Source organism: Phycodurus eques, chromosome 4 (assembly GCF_024500275.1).
Source record: "Phycodurus eques isolate BA_2022a chromosome 4, UOR_Pequ_1.1, whole genome shotgun sequence".
Classification (NCBI taxonomy): domain Eukaryota; kingdom Metazoa; phylum Chordata; class Actinopteri; order Syngnathiformes; family Syngnathidae; genus Phycodurus; species Phycodurus eques.
Genome location: NC_084528.1, coordinates 6,907,769 through 6,934,388, shown reverse-complemented (window position 1 = coordinate 6,934,388; position 26,620 = coordinate 6,907,769). Strand labels below are relative to the sequence as shown.

The 26,620-nt window shown below is 42.8% G+C and overlaps 3 protein-coding genes across 8 annotated transcripts in view; 2 read left to right on the top strand and 1 right to left on the bottom strand.

Annotated features, from left to right (window-relative positions):
* klhl32 (kelch-like family member 32) overlaps positions 1–3,075 on the bottom strand; it is a 54,565-nt gene extending 51,490 nt beyond the window's left edge. For all 4 annotated transcript variants that reach the window (XR_009768386.1, XM_061673788.1, XM_061673789.1 and 1 more), the window contains exons 1-2: positions 2,954–3,075; positions 1,766–1,878 (exon numbers count right to left, since the gene is read on the bottom strand). Coding sequence is in view for 3 of the 4 variants with exons in the window: in XM_061673788.1 (XP_061529772.1) it covers positions 1,766–1,788 (23 nt within the window). In the remaining variant the exon portion in view is untranslated. The remainder of the gene's footprint in view (positions 1–1,765; positions 1,879–2,953) is intronic.
* Positions 3,076–3,475: 400 nt separating this feature from the next.
* LOC133401168 (frizzled-6-like) lies at positions 3,476–19,700 on the top strand. Of its 2 annotated transcripts, XM_061673785.1 has the most exons (8): positions 3,476–3,794; positions 4,586–4,997; positions 14,517–14,713; positions 14,779–15,358; positions 15,530–15,949; positions 17,335–17,483; positions 17,576–17,956; positions 18,693–19,700. In XM_061673785.1, exons 2-8 carry the CDS (start codon positions 4,824–4,826, stop codon positions 18,847–18,849), a joined length of 2,058 nt encoding a protein of 685 aa, XP_061529769.1. In that variant the 5' UTR covers positions 3,476–3,794; positions 4,586–4,823; the 3' UTR covers positions 18,850–19,700. The 2 variants fall into 2 exon arrangements, with proteins under 2 accessions (XP_061529769.1, XP_061529771.1); XM_061673787.1 differs by lacking the exon at positions 3,476–3,794 and having other exon boundaries at positions 4,877–4,997; positions 14,763–15,358.
* Positions 19,701–20,263: 563 nt separating this feature from the next.
* cthrc1b (collagen triple helix repeat containing 1b) lies at positions 20,264–26,177 on the top strand. Of its 2 annotated transcripts, none has more exons than XM_061673784.1 (4): positions 20,264–20,512; positions 23,435–23,653; positions 24,401–24,617; positions 25,736–26,177. In XM_061673784.1, exons 1-4 carry the CDS (start codon positions 20,279–20,281, stop codon positions 25,876–25,878), a joined length of 813 nt encoding a protein of 270 aa, XP_061529768.1. In that variant the 5' UTR covers positions 20,264–20,278; the 3' UTR covers positions 25,879–26,177. The 2 variants fall into 2 exon arrangements, with proteins under 2 accessions (XP_061529768.1, XP_061529767.1); XM_061673783.1 differs by having other exon boundaries at positions 20,310–20,554.
* The last annotated feature ends 443 nt before the right edge of the window (positions 26,178–26,620 follow it).

Sequence of the window (26,620 nt, the reverse complement as noted above, 5' to 3'; positions counted from 1 at the left end):
ATTGCCCTTAGGTTTGAATGTGTGCGCGAATGGTTGTTTGTTTATATGTGCCCTGTGATTGGCTGGCGACCAGTTCAGGGTGTATCCCGCCTCTCGCCCAAAGTTAGCTGGGATAGGCTCCAGCACGCCCGCGACCCTGGTGAGGATAAAGCGGTACAGAAAATGGATGGATGGATGGATGTTTTTTTACAGTGTAGGCTCCAGTACGCCTGCGACCCTAATGAGGATAAGCGGTGCGGAAACTGGATGGATGATTCAAGCAGCATTTACTTCGGTAGTAACACAATTACGAAACGAAATAACATCTTGCTGACGTCTTGTCATTCATTGTTTGACCATGTTATTTGACCCTCATTAGCAACCATATTCCACCGTTAAATTATTTAATGAAGGTTATACACTACCTTGGGAAATTCAGTGTGTCAGAGTGACTGAGTGTCTAAATGGCTGACAGGGAGTGCTATGGGCTTAAGTAGTCAGGCCATGTTTTCTAAAATCCTCAGAGACTGTCCTCTTGTATGCCTCCATCATCAGCATACCACACTGTCCAACCAAATCCATCTCTGTCCATTCGAATGCAGCAGCAAGTCAGCCAACACACTCTGTAGTGTTGGGATGCAAGACAAAAAAATAATGGGTGTGGGGGTTTGAATGCGTGTGTGTGTGTGCGTGTGTATGTGAGATGACTGATGAGTCAGGGTGTTTGGAGATTGGCATCTGTTTGGAAGAGCCCAAGGAGATTTGCTGCATTGAAGTGAAAGGAATTGAAAGCATTTAAAAACCCCAATGAGAGATGTGTACGATGCAGAATTTGTGGAAAGACTAAAAACTGGCGACCAGTTCAGGGTGTACCCCGCCTCTCGCCCGAAGATTGCTGGGATAGGCTCCAGCACGCCCGCGACCCTAGTGAGGAGAAGTGGAACGGAAGATGAATGGATGAATGAATGTTGTTGTATAGGTTGTTTTGTTTTGATCATTTTCATATAGTTGCCTCTTGTCCTGCCTTTTGGCCAGGCCATCATTGTAAATGATAACTGCTTCTCAATTGACCTACGTGGTTTAATAAAAACAAATCCATATGCTCTCAAAAGTGTTAAGATCAGGAGATGCAGCATGGCATATTATGATGTTTTGCATGAGAATAATTTCATTGTGGAAGCCATAGTTCTTTTTTTTTTTTTTATAACATGGCAGGAAATGGTCAGTAAAAAACTCCACATATTATCCACATAGTCAGGCACCATAAATAGGCCTACCATCTCACTGGCCATTTTTCCAGAGCAAAACATTACTCCGCCACATCCTTGCACAGCCTTGTTGGGACATGGTCCACCCATCCATGATCTGGATCATCCAAAGTAGCTTGGCAGTCATTAGTCTTCATGCATTTGTGAGCTCACTGCAACATTTGCACCTGTGACATTGGTTTGGGATGGCTGAGCTAGCTTTACGCATGACTGCAAGCCTTAGCAAAATGTAAATGGGCTGAATTGAGACTTACATTGGTTTTACTTAAACCACAATGTCATTATAGTAGCTTACGTTCTCCTCAGAAGACTGCCCAAATTTAATACGTTGAGGGATTATAAAAATATAACAAATTAAAACGTAATTGAACTTAAATTAATATTATAGGTGACAACCAGTAATCACCTGCTTTCACAGTGAGTACCATACACCACATCCCATACATTGATTTAAACTGAAACGAATGTTCCTTTTTAGTGTTCAGAATGTGTGGAGTGAGTCTGACTAGGTCATTTACCTGTGGCCGGGTTCAGGAGGCATGCCCCTGGATGCAGGATGAAAGGACTCTTGTGGAGGGCGAGTGGAGGTCTCCTGAGGACTGAAGTCTCCTCGCCGGCAACATACATCAGCCTGATAGGACACAACAGAGTGTCAGCTTTCGTCAGTCCATCTAATTCACTCAAATGCAGTCTGGCAACCCTCTGCGTGACGTGTGAAAAGATGCAACTGCACATCAAGCATCGTGCCAACTTCTCACTTCACTCACACCTTAACTATTATATTTCTTAAATTTTCCTGGGTGGGGGGTGTTCATGAAAAGTGTGACCTGAGAATGGAAAAATAAGCACTTTGAAAACCTGGGAGCCAAAATTACACAAATCAATTCTGATTATCAGTAGCTACAACCACAGAGTTGTTGCGTTGCACAGCTGTACTCTATCCCACAGTGATCTAAATACTGTGCTGGAATAATTCCAAACCAAAGGCTTTTTAACATGGCTATTCAAAAGCTGCTTACTACATATATGCAAACATATGTATGCGTCTCATCTTCCTTGAGAGAGGAGTTCCCGGCAAGATGTAGTTATCGATCCATTCAAGATGGACCTTTAAATACATGGTCACAGGCAAATGCATCTGAGAGATGAGGTGGAAAAGGAGCCGACTTGCATCTCCAATGAAGACCAATATTGTCACATTAAATAAATTCAGTTAAATAACAGCAGGAGGCAAAGGTCAGTGCCATTCTACAAAGTATCCAGGTTTTTAGATCGCCATCACGCCATGTGATGACATGTCCTGTCTTTTTGTAATTGTATACAGATACTTCATTGAGTCATTTGGTGGAAATGATCACAAGATGTTCGCCATTTTTCTGCAAACCATAACAGTCCCTTGACTGACAACAACCACGGAAAAGATACTAAATGTCACAGACCATACACAATACGGATTTAGACTAGAAAACAACATGAAATGATCAATGATGGTTAAGGTTTGAGTTGGCAGTTAGTAGACACCACTGTTGCACTGACTATCACTTTCCAAAAGCTTGCAGCTGTCAAGGGGTTTCCTAGCAACAGGCCAGCGCCTTGCTCCACGGAGTAAAGCCTCTTACTCCCATCATACACGATATACATTGTAGACACTCGCACAACAGGAATGCATGGCTGTCAGCCTGACGTGCGCTCCACAGCTCACGCACCTCATACGTCAGTGTCCTGGCGTCGTCCGACTCCTCTTTGATTTACAAATGAGATTATCCGAGCCCGCCGCTATAGAAGCTCCTCTGCACCATCAAGAAGGAAGCACGACGACGGTGGGGGGGGGGGGGGGGGAAATACGCGTCTGTCAACAACACTTGATCTGTGTTGGCGGCGGTGTAGCACCTCAAATGTTTCAACAAAACCCCGCCTCCCCGGTGGTCACGTGAATGTGGACCTAGCGTCTCCAAGTGGGGAATAAGGGTATTGCAGCGTCTGCACTCTGGACGACAGGGGTCCTCGTGGGGTTTCGAAAAGGATCACTGCCTGTCGAAATTTCAGATGCCCTGCTGCACCTGACAAAACAAAATGACTAGGAACCTTTTGTTTTCTGCTACATTTGTTCCTGTGACAAAAAGTTCATGGAAACCCAAAATTGCATTCGTGACAACCCGTTGCCGTATCTTTCCGCAGCGGATCGACCGATCCACATCAGTCAACATGTTGTATTCGCGGTCATCGCTCATGTTCCAGGACACAATGTTGTGAGTGGATAAAATGTTGTACTGTGGACGTTTGCCCTCCAACGGAAACTTCCACGTGTTTTCCCCTTTTTAAGTGCTTTTTAAACGCTAAACCATGGTATTTTTAACATGAACGTATAATATTGTAATGTTGGAAAGCACAACTTTCCCATGTATCCAAAGGCAACACGAGATTGCACAAAGCAGTGGGAGTGGCGTTCAATCTTTTCAGGAAACACGCTATCGAATTTCACTCGGAATTTTCTCCAAATTCTATACATGTAGTCAGCTTCAGCACAAACTCGGTTCATATCAGTTGGTAAGTTTGTTTATGCCTCCCTTTTGACTTTTGTCAACTTTTCTGTGCCTACCCAAGTTGTTTTGGGAGCCCTTTCCATAGTTAACGAATCAAGGCAGCGATGTTTACTGCACACTCCCATCAAGTTGGTGCTTTATTGACGGAATTTCCGGGAGACCGTATTTTGAAACTGCGTTTTAAATATTTCCTTGATATAAATATCCTTTATTCGACCACCTTTGTAAATATATTGTACTGTACTAAGAGGATCAATGCATCAAAGAGTCTCCACTCTTACGATGCAGACATGGTAGTAATTTATACATCAACCGATCAGTCAAATTACCTTTGTCACAATAATTAACTAATAGCGTGTACTTTGCATAAATTTACGAGAGTAGTATTCTCAACCATTCAGTTTTCCAGGTTAATATTGCAAGTATGGTTGTGCATTCATTTCGAAATGTTCATGTTCGCTGTGTCCAAACAAGCTACGACTTATTCGACTGAATCACTGTGGATTTTTAAAATTCCCACCGTAATTGCAAATGGTGTACGGAGAAACATACATGATTGTGCTATTCTATCTAATCTGTCAAAGCAGGTTCTTTGTGTTGCAGATAGAGAAAAGAGGTGTTACGTTTAATCTTATTGATGGTAGCACAATGAGGGTATTGGGTATGATTGGTGAGATAACAGTCCTTCTACATGCGTCTGCCCTGAAGTTGTGTGCTTGCATGACTTTGATTAACTACAACAACAATGCATACTGCTGGATGTGTAACCCCTGCACTATTTTCTTCTAATTTCAGTCCTATTGGATACCTCTCACGAATGTAAAAACACATGCAGCGGGCTGATGGAGAAGCTGCACCCTCTCCTACTGCCATTGCCTCCACTGAGATGACACCAAGATAGGTGGAACAGTGAGAGCCAGGGGAATTCAATATTTGGGCTAATTGAATGAATATCCTCAATATTGACCCGAAAAGAAACAAGTTATTCACAACGGGAAAACAAATATCCTGAAATTTCTAGTTTGTCCTCACAATGACGATGCTTGTGTGGTTGGGTCTACTTTGTCTGCAACGCGGCAGTGCTCACAGCCTCTTCACCTGCGAGCCAATCGAGGTTCATCGGTGTATGGGGCTGTCCTACAACATGACTTTCTTTCCCAACATCATGGAGCACTACGATCAGGATGTTGCAGCCTATAAAATGGAGGTGAGTGTTTTTTGTCAAAACAACCAAACATTCTGACATTCTCTTAATTTAATGAGTGAAAAAGGTGTCAAGCAAAGGTGAATTGCATCACCTATGGGCCTCATGCAATTTTTTTTAAAACATTAATAACTGTCACACATAGCATACATGCAAATCAGTCGCCTTTCTGCGTGGAGTTCGCCGTCACAGGAGTTGACGAGACCAGAAAAAACCCTTCCTCTGCTTCTGCTGCTCAGAAGTAACGGTGCTTTTACTCCGTTACAATGATCTAAATGCCGCTTTTATTTATCAATTATTTCTTACTTATCAACTATTTCGTGCGCTAGACTACATCTTCGACTTCCGCATTGGGCGCTGTTCTAATTTAAGCGCGAGTGACGTTTAAATCTAGTTCACCAATCAAACGACACAAAGTCACATGACCTCACACAACGTCTTCTATTGGGCTTCCCGGGCATAGGTATTAACACTAGATAAGCCAGCCCGGCTGATTGTCGTGCCAACGCGGCGCCAATTTTGGGAAAGTCTTCATTACTGTGAAGGCAATGGCGCGCTACTCTTGTTTTACATTAGACGAACAAAATCAACAGCTTTTATATATTGTAGTATTTGTCTGGTACTGTTTGCCCAAACGTGGGTATTTCAGCTCGCTGACAACTTGAGAAAACACCGTGCAGTAAATTGCAAATGTTTTTGTTTGTTTTATTTAAATTTTTTGTGCTATTTACCCAGTACTTCAGTAATTATTATATATATATTTTTTTTCTTTAGGACTATTACTTGAGTCCCATTATTGTCAAGTAACAGTAATCTTACTTGAGTACAATATTGGGCTACTCGACCCACCTCTGGAGCGGAGATCCTCTATTGATGCTCTTACATTTAAACAACATTTTTGCTCATCAGATCAGCCAGTGTCGTATTTGTTGCACTGGTCTTTTGTATTTTCGCGCTGAGGTGCTGCGGGTCGTGGCCCTGGTTGCGGTCCCAACGGAACTGCGAAGCACACGTAACATCGGCAACGAGAGCTGATCCGCTCTCGTTGCCGACTGTAACTGTACACGCGTTGCCGAAACGCGTGTACAGTTATCTAATTAGTTTATGGATGTTATTGTTAAATGTATTAAGCGACGGAGCGATGTTAGGGATTATGTCACAACACAGAATTAACTAACTTCAAATTCAGAAATGGCCAATAAAAACAGAAAAATATTGTACTTAATATTTTCCTGGAGGATGCATTTGGGATTAGCCTTTGAAGTTAATAGTAAAAAATAAAGTGAGCGAGACACTGATTTTGGTCAATTATTCTCCAGAAGGAGAGTGCTTAAAGAGGAGGATACTATTCATCTGGCACAGGTTGAAGCCGACATCAGGTGCAGGTGGAGATGGGCCTGGCTTAAGTTGGAGGCCCTTAACAAAAAAGCAAAGAAATGAGGCAAATTGAATTGTAATCTTAAATTTGTACAACCCCAATTCCAACGAAGTTGGGACGTTGTGTCAAACATAAATAAAAACAGAATACAATGATTTGCAAATCATGTTCAACCTATAGTTCATTGAATACACTATAAAGACAAGATATTTAATGTCGAAACTGACAAACCTTATTGTTTTTAGCAAATAATCATTAACTTAGAATTTTATGGCTGCAACACGTTCCAAAAAAGCTGGGACAGGTGGCAAGAAAGACTGAGAAAGTTGAGGAATGCTCATCAAACACCTGTTTGGAACATCCCACAGGTGAACAGGCTAATTGGGGAAACAGGTGGGTGCCATGATTGGGTACAAAAGGAGCTTCCCTGAATTGCTCAGTCATTCACAAGCAAAGATGGGGCCAGGTTCACCTCTTTGGGAACAAGTGCGTGAGAAAATAGTCAAACAGTTTAAGGACAATGTTCCTCAACGTACAATTGCAAGGAATTTAGGGATTTCATCATCTCCGTTCCATAATATCATCAAAAGGTTCAGAGAATCTGAAGAAATCACTGCATGTAAGCAGCAAGGCCGAAAACCAACATTGAATGCCAGTGACCTTCGATCCCTCAGACGGCACTGCATCAAAAACCACATCAATGTGTAAAGGATATCACCACATGGGCTCAGGAACACTTCAGAAAACCAATTGCAGTAAATACAGTTCGGCGCTACATCCGGAAGTGCAACTTCAAACTCTACAATGGAAAGCAAGTCATTTATCAACAACACCCAGAAATGCCGCCGGCTTCTCTGGGCCCGAGCTCATCTAATGGACTGATGCAAAGTGGAAAAGTGTTCTGTGGTCCGACGAGTCCACATTTCAAATTGTTTTTGAAAATTGTGGATGTCGTGTCCTCCGGGCCAAAGAGGAAAAGAACCTTCCGGACTGTTATGGACGCAAAGTTCAAAAGCCAGCATCTGTGATGGTATGGGGCTGTGTTAGTGCCAATGGCATGGATAACTTACACATCTGTGAAGGCACCATTAATGCTGAACGGTACATACAGATTTTGGAGAAAAATATGCTGCCATCCAAGCAACGTCTTTTTCGTGGACGCCCCTGCTTATTTCAGCAAGACAATGCCAAACCACATTCTGCACGTGTTACAAAATCGTGACTTTGTAGTAAAAGAGTGCGGGTACTAGACTGGCCTGCCTGCAGTCCAGAACTGTCTCCCATTGAAAATGTGTGGCACATTATGAAGCGTAAAATACAACAACGGAGACCCTGGGCTGTTCAACAGCTGAAGCTGTACATCAAGCAAGAATGGTAAATAATTCCACCTACAGAGCTTCAACAATTAGTGTCCTCAGTTCCCAAACATTTATTGAACGTTGTTAAAAGAAAAGGTGATGTAACACAGTGGTCAACATGACCCTGTCCCAGCTTTTTGGGAACGTGTTGCAGCCATAAAAGTCTAAGTTAATGATTATTTGCTAAAAACAAGTTTATCAGTTTCAACATTAAATATCTTGTCTTTGTAGTGTATTCAATTAAATATAGGTTGAACATGATTTGCAAATCATCGTATTCTGTTTTTATTTATGTTTAACACAACGTCCCAACTTCATTGGAATTGGAATTAGGGGTTTGTACATCAACATGTACTTGAGCAGTGTTGTTGAAAATGTTTTTCTGCGTGAAGAAATTTTTTTATTTTGCCATCTTGTACTCTTCAGTCTTTCTCATCAGACCATAGAATCTTATTTCTCACCATCTTGGAGTCTTTCTGGTATTTTTTTTAGCAAACTCTATGTGGGCTTTCATGTGTCTTGCACTGAGGAGAGGCTTTCATCGGGCCACTCTGCCCCCCCCCCCAAAAAAAAAGCCCCGACTGGTGGAGGGCTGCAGTGATGGTTGACTTTCTAGAACTTTCTCCCATCTCCCGACTGCATCTCTGGAGCTCAGCCACAGTGATCTTTGGGTTCCTCTTTGCCTCTCTCACCAAGGCTCTTCTGCCCAGATTGCTCAGTTTGGCCGGACGGCCAGCTCAAGAAAGGGTTCTGGTCGTCCCAAACGTCTTCCATTTAAGGATTATGGAGGCCACTGTGCTCTTAGGAACCTTAAGTGCAGCAGAGATTTTTTTTGTAACCTTGGCCAGATCTGTGCCTTGCCACAATGCTCTCTCTGAGCTCTTCAGGCAGTTCTTTTGACCTAATGATTCTCATTTGCTCTGACATGCACTGTGAGCTGTAAGGTCTTGTATAGACAGGTGTGTGGGTTTCCTAATCAAGTCCAATCAGTATAATCAAACACACGTAAGGTAAAACACACAAAGGTAATTTGCATGTAGTGCAACGCTGAATTGCTTTCATCGAAGCACAAGTTTAAAATACCATGTCAAAGCAAAATGTGGTATTGTGTGTGCTATATTTGGCGCCTGTGACTAATCGTAATTCATCAAAATTCGAAAGTGTGATTAATCTGATTATAAAAAAATAATCGATTGATAGCCCTAATATATATACAGTGGAAACTCGATAAAACGGACTCCGGTATAACGGATATTGGATCAAACGGACCGTTGGGACTGAACAATGTGTCCAGAAATTGTTTCCATTTGTCACTTAAAGCTATAGCATGTAACCTTTGGCACCCACCTCAGCTCAAATTGTGCAGTACAAAAAAAGAGCAGAGCCATCTCTTCAATCAGACGTAGGCAATGCATATATATGTTGGTGATGTGCAGTGCCAGTTCTCTTCCAAACTTGATGTACATTATGGCATCCAATTTTGCGCTCATCCGACCAGACTATATTCTCTCAGTATTTAACTCGCTTGTCCAAATGTTGTTCAGCAAACTTCAAATGAGCTTTGACAAGTTTTTTGTTTTTTTTTTCTCCCCAGCAAAGGGGTCTTGCATGGTGAACATGCATACAGGCCTTGGCAGTGGAGTACATTACTCACTGTCTTTGTGACAACAGTACCTGCACATTACAGGTCTTTTTTAAGGTCTCCACAGATGGTCCGTGGCTCTTGGATAACTCTTCTGATTATTCTTTGCAATCCTCTGTCAGAAATCTTGCGAGGAGCACCTGATCGAGGCAAATTTATGGTGGTATGATTGGCTTTCCACTTATGCATTATGGCCCCAACCATGCTGACTGGAACATTCAGAAGCTTAGATATGCTCCTGTAACTAATACCATCGTTATGTTTTGGTTTGGTTTGCGATGGTCTTGAGAAAGCTCTCTGCTCTTACCCATCATGAGATGTGTCTTGACTCACACCTTGGCAATCAGACCTTTTTGTAGACCATCACTTAGGACTGAACCAGCTGATACTCATTTACACTGACAAGGGGCTGAATTGCTGTTTGATTATTGATAGATTTTTACGTGTTGTCTTGGCTTTCCATGCCTTTTTGCACCTCCCTTCATGTGTTCAGTACTTTTTCACTGTGTCATTTCACATTTTTACACAACTTAATTTCTGATCCTATTTGTTCTACTTTATTTGTACAATATTTATGCATTACTTGGGTTGTTCCCAACATCCGGTGAAATCTTCAGGTCAATAGCACCTTTGGAAGTATATTTAGTCAGAAAAATTGTGACGTTAAATACTTATTTCAGCCGCTCTGTGTGTATGTGTGTGTGTGTGTATAATATGTATATCTGTGTACATTTATGCACTCCTGTTCAATTTCTCTGAAATTAGAACGTGCATTGCATTTTACAGTATGAGTGCTAATGATGTGATATGTTGCCTTGTCTCTTGGTAGAACTTATTTTCTCCAATAGTTACATCATGTCACCTTCCCAAAGGCTATAGGATTGGGTTGCACACGTTAGAGTGGCAAACATGAACAGTTACATGCTGAGGGAATCTTTTGTGTGTCATCTGGCAAAGGTAAAGGCTTCTGATTTCACATCAGGCTCAGCCATAGGCAACTAATCATCGACTTTGTTGTGTGGAGCCTTTGATATGTTTAGGAAGGGGATGGACACGCCCAGAGTCACACAAAACCTGTGCTGCATACCACAATGAATACACTCGCTCTCTTTTCATCACTCACTGGCTTCATCTCCTGTACACAGTCATACCTCTTCTAAGAAAGTATGCAGCGTCGTATCAAAGTACGGACGTGTAATCAACCTGGCTTCAGATTCAGCCTGAGCCCAGCTCAGACTACCACAAAGGATTTTCGAGAGTAGAGCTTCCCTCGTTTAGCCCACGGCCCAAAATTCCACCAGCATTCAACTGTATTTGAAAATGAGAAGTATCAGAATACAAAGGGGATTGAATCAGCCAGGTGACATACTGTAACAAAGAGGGATCTTTGAGACTCCTCAAATTCGAAGAGTGAATAGAAAATAGAATAGAATAGAAAATCCAACTGCTGACCCCATAAGGACAGTTTGTACTTAACTTTGCAAGAGGAGCTCACTGACAGGGATTCCTCAAGCTCAATTAGGGCGAAACAAGGACACTTACTGTGAGAAGGGCCCACAGGCCCCAGAGATGTGGACTGCCAGACTGGATTTCAGCAAAGAAAAAAATATATATATTGAATAGCAGTCTGTGTTGATGTCTTTATGGTTACAAATATTATTAGTGGACTGGCAATGGCTTAGGGTAAATAGTTTATGATTTCCCAATTATTCTAAATATTCCATTTGTTATGATAAAACAGTATAACTGGTGATGTGCTGTGCATGATGTCAAATACATTACAAGCACTGTGCTAGCCAAGAACCTCTTGGCCATACAGTCTGTAAACTCATTTCCTGCCACCTATACAGTAACAGAAAAATATAGATCCCAAACAGTAAGTTACCCCCTTGTGAGGTGCTGTTGAGAACAACAGCTTAATCTTAGTAAATACTTAAATCTGGAGCTATGTCCCAACCTCATTTTATGCTATAAACCCTTGATTGTTATGGTAGATGTGTTCCAGGCCTACCTGCAATTTAGAGATGGAGAGACTATGTAATTTTGTTGTTTTACCCCTCCTGCATGACTTAAATGCATTTCTTATTAAAATACGCCTAAACTTATTAAACCACACTCTACTATTCCTTGGTGCGTGTTCTCACTTCTCACTTACACAGTTCTCTAAATAAGATGCAAAGCATGCTTGCTTCAAAGCTGTCACTCAGTTCACTCTAAAACTGACACATAAGAGAATTTTTTTGTCTTTTGTGTTTAAACACTAATTGTTCAAACAAAGTATTTAATTTCATCTAACAAAAGTCTGCCTGCTTACATGTGATTTGAAACTCCATAGACAGGCTAACGCCTTGCACAGACAAGGGGCTGGATTGCTTGGAGGCCTTCTTTTCAAAGTAATTTATTTATAGGAAGAGCTTTTCATTTGGACAGTATGCACATTTTCAGAAAACTAAACGTTACAATTCTGTCAAAAAATGTGTGCAATTTTTTTTAACTCAGCGGAAATGTCAATAAAGCAAAATTGGGGACCATAACCCTAGTTAATACATCACAGCATAATGGAGCATTTTTAGAATTACGCACCAGGGCAGGGACTAGGATAGTGATAACCAGAGGTGGGTAGAGTAGCCAAACATTGTACTCATGTAAGAGTACTGTTACTTTAGAATGATATAACTCAAATAAAAGTAAAAAGTAGTCCTCCAAATATTTACATGAGTAAGAAAGTACTCAGTGAAAAAAAAACTGCTCAATAGTGATGAGTAACTGCCTTTAAAAAAAAAAAAAAAATCTTAGCATGAACGTCAAAATAAAAATATCCATCCATCCATTTTCTTCCGCTTACCTGAGGTCGGGTCGTGGGGGCAGTAGCTTTAGGATAGAAGCCCAGACTTCCCTCGCCCCAGCCACTTCTTCTAGCTCTTCCGAGGGGATCCCAAGGTGTTCTCAGGCCAGCTGAGAGACATAGTCTCTCCAGGGTGTCCTGGGTCGTCCCCAGGGTCTCCTTCCGGTGGGATCTGCCCGGAACACTTCACCAGGGAGGCGTCCAGGAGGCATCCTAATCAGATGCCCGAGCCATCTCATCTGGCTCCTCTCAATGCGGAGGAGCAGCGGCGCTACTCTGAGGCCCTCCTCTCCTGTATGACTGAGCTTCTCACCCCATCTCTAAGGGAGAGCCAGGACACCCTGTGGAGGAAACTCATTTTGGCCGCTTGTATCCGGGATCTTGTTCTTTCGGTCACAACCCACAGCTCGTGACCATAGGTGAGGGTAGGAATGTAGATTGACCGGTAAATTGAAGGCTTCGCCTTTTGGCTTAGCTCCTTCTTCACCACAGCAGACCGATATGAAGTATCTGCCTTTCGATCTCCCGTTCCATTCTTCCCTCACTCATGAACAAGACCCCAAGATAATTGACCTCCTCACACTCTGCTGCGAACCGCTCCAGTGAGAGTTGGAGATCACGGCTTGATGAAGTCAAACAGAACCACATTATTTGTAAGAAGCAGAGAATACTAAGGTCACCAAACTGGACCCCTCTACGTCTCAGGCTGCGCCTATTTTCTGTCCATAAAAGTTATGAACAGAATACGTAACAAAGGGCAGTCTTGGTGGAGTCGAACCCTCACTGGAAACGAGTCCAACTTACTGCCAGCAATGCTGACCAAAACTGTGACACTGGTCGTACAGGGCCCGAACACCCCATATCTGGGGGTTCGGTACCTGATACTCCCGAAGCACCCCCCACAGAATTCCCCGAAGGACACAGTCGAACGCCTTCGCCATGTCCACAAAACGCACGTAGACTGGTTGGGCAAACTCCCATGCACCCTTGAGGACCCTGCCGAGGGTGTAGAGCTGGTCCACTGTTCCACGGCCAGGACGAAAACCACACTGCTCCTCCTGAATCTGAGATTCAACTTCCTGACGGACCCTCCTGTCCAGCACCCCTGAATAGACCTTACCAGGGAGACTAAGGAGTGTGACCCCCCTGTAGTTGGAACACACCCTCCGGTCCCCCTTTTTAAAAAGGGGGACCACCACCCCAGTAACACTATAACACCACCCTACTCCTGGGGCCCTGGCACCGAGGAGCTTTTTAACTACCGCTGTCATCTCAACCCCAGAGAAAGGAGAGCCCGCCTCAGAGACCCCAGACTCTGCTTCCTCTTGGGAAGGCGTGTCGGTGGAATTGAGGAGGTCTTCGAAGTATTCTCAGTAGTCTTCCCCACCAACTCACAACAACTCAGCAGTGCCCCATCGTCACTATACACAGTGTTGGTGGTACACTGTTTCCCCCTCCTGAGAGCCAGATGGTGGACCAGAATTTCCTTCAAGCCGTCCGGAAATTGTTCTCCATGGCCTCAACGAACTCCTCCCATTTCCAGGCATCCGGAGTGCCACATGCCAAAAAGGCCCTGTAGGACTCCTTCTTCATCTTGACGGCATCCCTCACCGTTGGTGTCCACCAATGGGTTCAAGGATTGCCACCAGGACAGGCACCCACTACCTTACGGCCCCAGCGCCGGTCGGCCGCCTCTGCTATGGAGGCGCGGAACATGGTCAACTCGGACTCAATGTCCCCAACCTCCCCAGAGACGTGGGTGAAGTTCTGCCAGAGGTGGGAGTTGAAACTTCTTCTGACGGGTTTTTTTGGAGCCATGCTACTTCTAGTCCTTCTCCTCCGACCTGTTTGCCATGGGTGACCCTACCAGGGGCGTGAAGCCCCAGACAACTTAGCTCCTAGGATAATTGGGGGACACAAACTCCTCCACCACGATAAGGTGACGGCTCAAGGAGGGGTAAAATAAGAATAATTGTAATATATGGGAGTCCACTCACACCTGCTACCGTTTCAATTTTGAACTGCCCAAAAACCAACAACACATACCTTAGGCCCTACAGAAACATTTGCTTTATTCACTTAAATGACTGAATGAAGAAGCTGTTTGCTGACCGGACTTATTGATAATGTATGTGTGCGTGCCACTATGCTTTTTACTGGGGAACTTTTGATCCAAGGGTAAAGAAGCCATTGTGAACTAAGTGAGTAGAAACCAAATTTGTGACAAAACACATTTTTATTTTAGTCTGAACAATTTACTGCAGCAGTTTTTCTGAACATTGTTTCATTGTCATTACAGCCATTCATGCCCTTGGCAAGTCTTCATTGTTCCCCAAATGTCCACCACTTCCTGTGCCAGGCCTTTTTCCCAGCCTGCACTGAGGAGAACACAGTGCTCCAGCCTTGCCAAGAGGAATGTGAGGCTGTTATGTCAGATTGTCAGGAGAACATTCGGATTTTTGGCATCCTCTGGCCTCCTGAGCTACAGTGTGACAAGTAAGGAATACACATCCAAAGGAATCATGTAATATCAGTCCATTTAAAGATTTATTCTGTTCTAGACTTGACTCATGTGACCTTCGAGATGATTCCAAGCTTCCTGCAACCACCCCAATGACCTCCACATCTGCCAAGAGGGACTTGGGCTTTTGGTGCCCACTGCAGTTGAAAGCCAAACCTGGCCATGGTGCATCATTCCTGGGAGCACCGGACTGTGCTCCACCTTGTTCCAATATGTATTTTAAAACCCACGACATTGAATTTGCCAAGAGCTTTATTGGCGTATGCTCAGTCATCTGCTTGGGTGCCACGCTCTTTACCTTCCTTACTTTCCTCATCGATGTCAAACGCTTTCGCTACCCTGAGCGACCTATAATCTTCTATGCAGTTTGCTACAGTTTTGTTTCACTCATATATTTTATTGGCTTCCTGCTGGGCAACAGTGCAGCCTGTAGCAAGGCAGTCCATCCTACTAGTGTGGACACCGTCGTCTTGGGCTCGCAGAGCAAAGGCTGCACTCTGCTTTTTATGCTTCTCTACTTCTTCTCAATCGCTGGAATCATCTGGTGGGTCATACTCACCATCACCTGGTTCCTGGCAGCTGGACCCAAATGGAGCTGTGAAGCCATAGAGAAGAAAGCGGTAAGATTAAAAGATTGTCTAAAAGCGAACAGATGAAAAGATTTGGCCCTGTTCTGACAAGACTGAAATTAATTTGAGGCTTTAAATTTGCTCAGAAGTGAGAGGCTTTAATATGCTTAAAGGGTAATGCTGCATGCTGTTCAAAGGTCTCCTGTGTGCTCTGTTTTTTAGGTGTGGTTCCACTCTGTTGCATGGGGAATCCCTGGAGCGCTAACTGTCATGCTGCTAGCTCTGGACAAGGTTGAAGGGGACAACATTAGCGGGGTTTGCTTCGTGGGACTGTACGATCTGGAGGCCCTGCGCTACTTTGTTATCGCTCCCCTGTGTGTGGGCGTCATAGTCGGGCTCTTCCTCATTCTCGCGGGCATCATTTCTCTTAACCACGTGCGGCAGGTTATCCAGCACGACGAGCGCAACCAGGAGAAACTGAAGAAGTTCATGATCCGCATCGGTGTGTTCAGCTGCCTCTATCTGGTCCCACTGGTCACCCTCTTAGCATGCTACACCTATGAACAGAATCAACGCAGCACCTGGGACAACACATGGATCAACGACCGCTGCCAAGAATACAGCATCCCTTGCTCATACAAGGTAAGTGTAGCACTCTTTGGAGGTGCATTCTGCTCTTTTTACTTTTTCTAAATTTCTTGGAGTGAAGAAAAGCTGGAGTCAATTTGACTAATCAACAAAGATCTTTGCTTCAAAGGGTCATTGCCTCACTTCAGGAAGCCACTTTTTTCAAAAGAAAAGGAAGGCAAGAAAATAAATGAGATTGAGTTTGTTTCCTTTGCCAAAGGTTGTGAAGGCTATGTGTTCCTGTTCTTTGCTGAAAACATTGGTGTATTATACTGTCCTGGTATGGTGTCACACCATTTAGCTGACTGAATGCATGCAATCAATATTTAGTTTGCTGTGCATGCCGTACTCAGCTGAGTTAAGATCATGCACATGCACAACACATTTGACTGTACTGTAATTCCACAAACTTTTATTGGTACTCAGTTACAATAATATATTTAGTGTGTGTGTGTGTATATATATATATGTATATATATTATGGAAAGCTGAACCTATATTAAAATTAAAGGAATAGATCTGAACTGAGCTGCTTGATAGAAATGTGGCGAGCCCAACTCAATAGCAATTCTTCTTGCTGCTTTTGAAGGCATCCTCTTGATTTAACTGTAGAATATTTTGTTTCACTGCTTAGCCTCACTAGGGTCACAGGTGAGCTGGCTACCAGCTGACTTTCAGCGAGATGTACACCCTGAACAAACAGCCATTCATACAAGGACAAGACAGTCTTCAGTTAACCTAAGAAGCATGTTTTAGGAATGTGGGAGAAAGCCAGGCGGCACGGTGGACGAACTGGTTAGCACGTCTGCCTCACAGTTCTGAGGACTGGGGTTCAAATCCCGGCCTCGCCTATGCGGAGTTTGCATGTTCTCCCTGTGCCTGTGTGGGTTTTCTCCAGGTACTCCAGTTTCTTCCCACATCCCCAAAACTTGCGTGGTAGGTTAATTGAAGACTCTAAATTGCCCGTAGGTATGAATGTGAGTGCGGATGGTTGTTTGTTTACATGTGCCCTGCGACTGACTGACAACCAGTTCATGGTGTACCCCACCTCCTGCCCGCAATTAGCTGGGATAGGCTCCAGCACGCCCGCAATCCTAGTGAGGATAAGCGGTACAGAAAATGTATGGATTGATTGATGGGAGAAAGCCAGAGTACCCGGAGAACACCACACAAGCACGGAGCGAACATGCAAACTCCACACAGGAATGCCGGAGCCCGGCTTCAAACCCCCAACCTCAGAACTGTGAGCCGGATGTGCTGACCACTCTTTCTAAGAAATGTTTTGGATGGAAACTAAGTTTTAGCCAAGTGCCATAACCTGACACTTCACTGTATAAATGTTACGTGTTCACATGCTCGTTGAATACCTTTTTTTTTTTTTCCCCTTTCCCCCATCTCAGACAACCGAGCATGAGCGTCCTGACCTCTCTCTGTTCCTGGTAAAGTACTTGATGACCCTGGTTGTAGGAATATCTGCAGTGTTCTGGGTCAGCAGCAAAAAGACATGCTCTGAGTGGGCCTACTTCTTCAACAGGACCCGCAACAGAGAGTAAGGACATTTTGGTTACCTTTTTATTTTGGCATTGATGGTGGACATTTTTAGTTGATTTTCCTCACTTCTCTACGCTTTGTGATCCACAGTCCCATCAGTGAGAGCCGCAGGGTGCTCCAGGAGTCCTGCGAGTTCTTCCTCAAGCATAACAGCCGTGTCCAACACAAGAAGAAGCACTACAAGTCAACCTCACACAAACTCAAGGTCATCTCAAAGTCTATGGGCACAAGCACTGGCGCGACACCAACCAATGCCTCCATTGGCGCCGGAACCTCACCTCTTGGAAATCATGAGCTCCACACCCAGGGCTCTGTGAGGGAGCAGCTGGACAAGGGCAATTCTAGCCGAAGCTCCAGACGTGAAGACAGGGAGAGAGACCGAGAAGGGAGAGAGAGACGCAGTAAAGAGGGTAGTTCCGGTAAAGTTAGCTGCCAGTCGGGGAGTTTACACAGCAGAGTACTGGATGCAAGGCAAGTATTTTTTAATTTTTTTCACATTTATCCTCCAATGAGTGCATTTATTTTGAAGGCACAATTGTAACAGAAGTTAATTTAATTGTTGAAAGACTATTTTGTCTTTTCTGGGTTCACACAAGCCGTGAAAATTTAATGAATCCATTCCATGTCCAAACCATTGCCATCCTGAGACCTTTATTCGTGATACAGACACAATTTGAAGTCACATTCGAACCTTACAAATGTGAAAATAAGTTAACTAACTACTGTAGCTCTTATGATGTAAAACAATGAAACCCTAACTTTAAAGATAAATGCATATGAGATTCCAGATCCACCTCTCACACACTTTTTAAACTGTCGTATTTATCACACAAGTGTCACGTAAGACGTTAACCACAATAAAACAGTTATTGCGATTACAAATTGTCCGACTTTAAAAGTTAAACTGTACGCAGGATATTGTAGTAGCGGTGTGCAAGGGAGGGGGGCAGCAGCATCCAAATACCCCCAATCTCCACCTTGAGGGTTGGTTTCAGCACCATAAAAGTTGCGTAGGCGATCGGCGAACGTATTGGTTTCGAGGGCATACACTTCACCAGTGCGCCTCCAGCATCAGCGGAGCTTTACACGCCACTGCATTGAAGCCACCATGTTACTCTCTATTGTTGCCTGTTATACATAAAGAAATCTTACACGTCCAAGGACTTTTTATTTTATTTATTTATTACATTGTTTGGGTGTGTCCCAGGATGACACCGAAGAGTGAGCAGTCAGAGGTCAGACCAGTTCCAATCGCACCGCAGCATTCAGCTTTAAGCCCATCTCAGAGCGTCGAAGACTCCACCCACCAGCAGGACCCCAAGGTGTCTGAGGAGAGAAAGGACACAACGAACAGCAAGTGCTGAGACACAGGTCGACAAACTACTGACAGCAGGCTCTTGGGTTCACTCGACCCTGATTGTATCATTTAGTTGTGAGTTATTTCATGTCCACTGCTACGGTGTAATATTTTTGTATCTGCATGCAGACAGAATGTGAGAGATGTAATCATTTAGCCATTTTTATCTATACAGCTCTATGCCAACTAGTATATTACTTGTGGACTGACTTGAAACCTGAAGTCGTCTTCTCTTATATGACAAGCGCAATGGAACTTTTAATGTGATTGTCTATTCCCCCCCCCCCCTTCACTGACTGCATTACTCACTACACTGGGCATTTTAAAGTGAGGTCATGATGTTTCCAAGCCTTTAACGTGAGCGATGTGTCACTGTTTTTGTTGTTGTTGTTGTCCGTTCCTTTACAGAGGGTATTTGTCTCTCTCATCAACCAAGTATCATACAGTTTTACTACTTTAAAAAGACATGATAGAAGAAGGCTAGCTCAATTTGTTTAGTTTGTAGTTTTCTTAATGTATTTTTTTCCTGCCGGTTTCTGTTGTGTGGCTCTTATGCTGTTGGTTGGTCCTGTGAATGTTATTTTAAATGCGTCTTTAATTTGAGAAGGATGTCTTTTTAAACGTAAACCCAGATGTTTTACATGTGTGGTTCAGTGATCTCAGCGTTGGCATCACTGTCATAAAATCAGTATGTGGAGACAAAACTTTGCATCCAGAAGCTACTTATTTTAAAATGGAATTGAAAAATTATCATTTGCAGATTTGTTTTTGGGGGTTATTTCTAAACCATGACACTTTAAAAGTACTTCTGATCTATATTTTGATTTATTTTCAAATTTGCTGTGCAAGGAGTGTGTGTGTGTCTATATATATATATATATATATATATATATATATATATATATATTTTTTTTTTTTTTTTTTTTTTTTTTTTAAATATCCTTAACTTGCTCTTTAGGTGTCAGGGTCATCTCGTCTAAAAGGGAACCCTTGTGTAACAATCTGTTAGGGATGCTGACAGTGGCCTATAGCTTTTTATGTCATGCTGCTGCTTTTGTGTTTTGAATGTAGCGTTTCTCATTTTTATTACTGTATATCAACATTTTTTATATAAAAAAGATGAGAGAATAAAAGATTGTACTGCATGCGTAGACATACCCTTTTGTCTTATATTCAATAACGCTGGTTTATTTTATCTCATTTTCTTTTCTTTTAGCTGATGGAGGACGACTGATGTGATTAATCCAAATATCACATTGGTTTTGCTTAATCAGGTCAACTTTTTAAACTGGCCACGTTTTTGTTTGCATGTACAGGTATTTTGGTTGGAGAGGTTCAAATAAACGGAGGTCAATTTTGAACAAGGATGACGCGACATTTGATATACGCTCCATGTCCTTAGATTTATCAGTGTCGTGCCGACAAGAACAGCATGAATGTTGTTGGGCTGTTTGCTTTGGAACGGTTTTCATTCTTGCGCGTTGACTGGCTCCTTCCCGCTGGTCCTGCCCTCCCCTGGACTGAAAAAAAGTGAAAGTTTTGGAGGCGCATTGACGCTTCTAAGGTTCCCAGTTCAGAGCGCCCAGTTGCAGCGTATGATGTCTCTTCCAGCTCGGCGCCTTTTGCTGCTGCTCGTCTGCTTGACGTTACCCGTGTATGGCGTGGAAAAGGTGAGAAGTAGAGGATACCGAAAGGATCCTGACGCTGACAAGGTAAGACAGATTGCAAAGAACTCTGGCCACATCATAGTAAAGCGATGTGGCATTTCCTTGTGGACGAGTCTTGTTATTTCCCAGATGAGTCTTACATGTTATTTGTTGCCAGTCATTAAAGCGCACGTTTATGTTTGAGATCATTTTGCTGATACATATAAAAGCCCATGGGGTAAAAATATCCACATCTCCGCACTGAATTGTTTCTGGCCTCTAGAATTATGCGCTGCAGTTTTGGAAATAGTGTCAAGCGGGTTTTCCATTATTATTCCAGCTAGGTTTGGTGGAAGGAATAAAGCCGAACAGCAAGCACACGGTCTGCTTCTATCTAGTCTATATTGTATTTGTCTAAATATATATGTTTTGAGGTCATAAGTAGGACAAAAATACAAAGACATTCTTTATATGTATATCTCTCTTATTTGTTAGGACCTCTCAGAGTCTGGCTAAATCCTTGCATTAACACGACTTGTAACTACTGTCGTGGGTGGCCACTGGTGGGATAGAATGCACACATATTCTCTGTCCTCTCGTGGGAATCCATCAAATGAAAGTGAAACTGTTTATTTTGCTAAGACTTTCCAGACCTCACTCAGGTTCCCATTAGAAGGCTACATTCATGTTGAGAAGCCTGGAGCAAGGGTGTCCAAACGTTTTCCTTTGAGGGCCGCGTACAGAAAAAATGAAGGATGAGCACTTTGACATTCTTCGACTTTTTTTTAACATGCCAAAACCAATCCATCGAGCAATTATATATATTTCGAGAAACTGCTACATCACAGTTTTCTGTGAATGGTGATCAGGTAAATAGTTTGGGATTTTTTCATTATTTAGGGGTGGCCCGCAGCTCCATATCTCACTAGAATAGATCTCCATATTCGAACTAAAACAGCAGCCATCCGTAATAAACTGACATCGTTTAAGCTCTTTGATTGAGGAGCACAATTAATCATTAATGTGATCTCAAAAATCAGACCTTGGGACAGAGCAGAAAGTGCAGGAAAACAATTTTGCTTCTGAAACTGAATTATCTTTATTCACGACGCATTATAAAGAGAAATGTTGTTACTGTTTTAGTTGTAAATAGTTTCTTTGCATATACAGAAAAGCTGTATATAAAACCAATTATTAGTAGTACGATAGTCGTAGTAGTTGTCAGCGGCGTCACACCCATCCCTCCACCCCCCCAACCCCACCACGCACACACAATCGTGTTGAAGGCCGTGTAAACTTAGTTTTTTGTATCGCCACGGCTACGGGCCACTACAAAAATGGACAGTGGGGCACAAATGGCCCCGAGGCCGTAGTTTGTCCACCCCTGGCCTACAGACACCATTTGTCTTTGACAATCTTCCAAAGACATTTAGTACATCAGTACTGCACTTTTCTCACCACAGTGGAAGGATAGGATGAACGGCATGTTGTTCCATAATAAAATGTGCCATTGGAAACCCAAACTGCACTCAACTATCTGAGGACGACGATCTTTTCGTTAAAAAAACCATGGGTATCATAAAATCCCTTTTTTTGCATCATCCTGAGAAGCCAAGCATTCTATTCACTTTGGAAAGCTGCAGTCCTCCCTTCACTGTGTTTCCGCTTAAGCATGAAAGCCTTTATGTTTCATGTACAGTAACTGGCTGTGTGTTCGGAATATTCAGTATGATTCATTCAGGCAGCACCAAACTTTCGGCTGGAAGCTGGTATAAAAGTCAGCTGTGTAGCCAAGTAGACAGTGGATCCTTTCATTAGTCTGCTCAGAAAACTCTAAGATGCCTTCTTAATTTTGTTGTAAATCAAACAACCACTGAAATATTTTACCCACCTCATACTTAGTCAAATAGTGGGTCCAAATTTCAGGTGTACCGACCAGCAAATACTTAGTCTGCTGCTTCTGACCACAGGCTTCCTAGTTTCTTTCGGAACTGATGGCACATCAGCAGATCAATCCAAATGGCTAAAACAGAACCCGGGCCATCTGTTTCCCCAGCTGACATGAGAACACCACAAATCCATTTACATGAAGGCATTTTTTCAGATGTTCATCTTCTGAAGTACAGTTTCAGACTCCACCCGAGGGATTCAAACTGAGAAATGTCATTGAATGTGGAGTAAAAGCTCTTTGTTCTCATGTTCTGCTTATTATTATAATTTTTTTTTTTTTAACTTAATGTCTTTTGGTCATGTACTCCTAATGGTTACACATTTGCTTGTGAAGAAAAATGCATTAATGGCCCAAGTCCCTTAGGCATCGATATATGGTCTTGGGCCAAAACTGTTCCATATCAACAGGTCAGTTTGTGTTTCTTTTCCTTATGGAAGGAAATCATACATATATTGTGACTATATCAGTAAACATTTAACTTTCAGCTAAAAAGACCAAAATTGTATGCAGTACTGTACATGTATTGTATGGATGCGCACTCTGCAATATTCAGGACAAAGGGAAATTGTACAAAGGCATGCAGGGCTTTCATTTTCAATGTCTGTTTTTAGCAGGCCTGTGTATGTATTTGAGTCAGATTGAGTAAGATGTGGCATGTGTTTATATAAAACAGCAGGACCATGAATCAAACACACATGCGTGGTCAGACAAAGAACAGACATCATTACCAAGCTTTCAGTTCCCATTAACAACATGGTAATACTGTATCTCATTTGCTTGCTTCATAGTTGTTGGTCCCCTTGCATCGTGGTAGTTTGTTTGGTTCCATGAATTTAAAATATTCTAGCTGCTTAATGACAAAACAGCTGGCTAATTTCAGGTGACTACTCTGCATGAACATTGAATAGTCAGGAAGCAGGAATTCATTGCATAATGAACTCTACCGATTTCGTTCTCAACATCCACATTTTCCCCCGACTTGCTTGTTCCTGTAGTACGGCAGCTGCATGCAGGGTCCAGCAGGAACTCCCGGCAGAGACGGTAACCCCGGGGCCAACGGCATCCCGGGAACGCCGGGCATCCCCGGACGCGATGGACTCAAAGGTGAGAAGGGCGAATGTATCAATGAGATCTTCGAGGAGCCCTGGAGGCCAAACTACAAGCAGTGTGCCTGGAACTCCTTGAATTATGGGATCGACCTGGGAAAAATAGCTGTAAGTACAATTGCATGCAAGACAAAATGTATGTGTGAAATGCATTTAGTGTATACATTAGTATGAAAATGTCTTGAAAGCACTTGATACGCTGACATTCTTTTCCAGTTATTAGCTGGAAAATGTTGCAGGTAGAACATGAGAACTGCACACATTGAAATGACTGGATGAAGATCCTAGAAGGGAAGTTAGAGCATCCTCAGTCTCAGCAGCTATTCAGTCAAACCAGAGCCGGAACACCCGGCTTCTGTAAATGAGTTAAATGGTCATGTCTGGCTGTTAGTCATATTCAAGCTATTAATTTGGTCGAGTGTGCTTCGTTAAAATGTCTTCATGGAACGTGAGGCTTTTTAATAATGGTTAGGCATAGATGTCTGTGTTCAATGATGTACAAGACAACATGTTTTCTGGGCGTGGCTGTTAAATATCAGACAAATACATAGAAGCACTGTACATAGTTTCACATTATACAGTCCGATCAGGCTGTCAGAATGCTGAACTCTGTCCACTACCTCCCCTCCTGTCTTGCCACCCACAACCTGGCTATAGCACACCAAATATGCACGACTCTACTTCAGATGCTTTTTAAATGTGCACAATTCACGTACAAGAGCAAGACAACAGGAGCAGAGAGCGAGAGAGCGACAGGCAGACAGACAGACACAGAAAGTGGAAGACTACCTCATACAGGAGACAGATAGCGAGCTAGCGAGATAGTGACCTCAAACATGCCATTCTGTTTTGTAGGACTGTACATTCACCAAACTGCGCTCAGACAGTTCCCTCAGAGTCCTCTTCAGTGGCTCCCTCAGACTTAAGTGCAAGAACGCATGTTGCCAAAGGTGGTACTTCACCTTCAATGGAGCAGAGTGCACAGCGCCACTGCCCATAGAGTCCATCATATACCTGGATCAAGGCAGTCCAGAGCTCAACTCAACCATCAATATTCACAGAACGTCTTCAGGTATGATTACAAAGGTTACATTGGAATATGAAAGGGGAAAAAAATATAAAAAATACAAAAAATGACGCAACAACCAGGCTACATAGACGATAACTACGGTATTGTAATGTCTCATGTGCTTAAATGATTTCTTCCAACATAGTGATGTTTACAAATGGCATCAAAACACCTTCGTTCATTCATTCATCTCAAAACCACATCATCCTCGGAGAGCTCATAGCTGGTAACGGCCATGATGTCGGAATGGGACTCCTAAATGGGCAGCGTAGGCACAGTGAAGCAGGAAGAGAGCTAAGCGGCCAACTATATTCGGTGAAATTTTGAAAAATGGTCAGTTTATCGATATCAATGGCGTACAAAAAAGGAGAGCAACCGACTTTGAAAGTAATGATTGCAAAGACATTTGATAACACATTATGGACATTTAGAACATTGGTGGACTTGACATGTAACAAGGCATCAGAGTAGTGGTCTAAGTCATGTGGCTCGAGTCATGGATTGGATGACCTTAGACTCAACTTGACAATATGTTAAAAGACTTGCAAGCCGACTTGGACTTCAACAGCAATGACTAGTAGACTTTACGCAGATCTGATCGGTTTGATCGGTATCGGCCGATAATTAGCCTTTTACGCTCATCGGCTGATCGGCTTTGATGTCATAATTCGCCGATCCGATCAATGACGTCATCGATCGGCTCCACACAAGACATTTAACTCCGTGTCGTCGTCACGTATGAATGCAAAAGCTAGTTTATTTCTAGCCTCGTCACGTGTCTTGCGGCGTAGGACTGTAACTATCTGACAGCCAATAAAGTTTTTTCAATCTTGTCGGTGAAAAAACACGTCATCGGTTGTGGGACTATTTTGCGGTGTATCAGACAAACAGGTTATTTGCAGTCTGTGCACAACTAAAGTACGTCGTGGGGAACGTCATCTAAATGCTTCAACACAACTAATTTGATCGGGCACCTGAAGAATGTACACATGGAGGAGCATGCCGCGTTCAAACAACACAGCGTGGGGAAAAAAACAAAACAAAACACAGTTTTGTGGCCATGCATTCTGGGTGTTCCCTACAATTTATGTTTCCTGTCTTTGTGTTCTTTTCTGTCTCAGTTGAAGGACTGTGTGAGGGTGTCAAAGCAGGGTTGGTGGACGTGGCCGTATGGGTGGGGACCTGCGCCGACTATCCCCGCGGTGATGCATCCACAGGGTGGAATTCAGTTTCCAGGATTATCATTGAAGAGCTTCCCAAATAGTTACATAAGAGGAATGAGGTCAGCCCTGGTAGTATAACAGTATGTTATCTGGTCTTCCCAAATGAGCAGGTACAGTTTGCTGAGGCCTCACAACATCACGGATGGGAACTTTTGTTTTTAATGTTTTGTTGACACAATTCTCTATTTGACAGGCCATTCACTTTACCAGGAAAAAAACTGTATTGTACTGTAATTTTTCTGCTCGCTGGTGCTGTCGGCAGTCATTGCCAATAAGTGCTTGTTTGACTTTTTTTATATGCTTTTTTTCAACTGTTAATAAAGCAATCTTTTATAAGGTTTCTAAAGGCGACCATGCATGCTCTCAAATATAGTTTTGCAATCAGTCAAACTGTATTTGCATACTTGCAAACACATTTGTGCATAGTTTCACAAAACTCTCCTTGATTTTGGATTTCAGTAAGATATACTAGCCCAAGCTGAAATTTGGACCCAGTACTTCAACTGAGGCAGACTAACTATATAAAATACCGCGCTGTCAAAAAGTATTGGCCCCTTTGTCAAATTCTTATATTTTTGCATAGTTTGCCCAGTTTAATGTTTAAGATCACCAAACAAAATTAAACATCAAATATAACCCAAGTGAACTTAAAATGCTGTTTTTAAAATGGTGATTTCATTTATTAAGGGCTAAAAAAAAAAAATAATCAAATTTACCTGGTCCTGTGTGGAAAACGTAATGGCCCCCTAACCCTAATAACTGATTGGGCCATCCTCAGCAGCA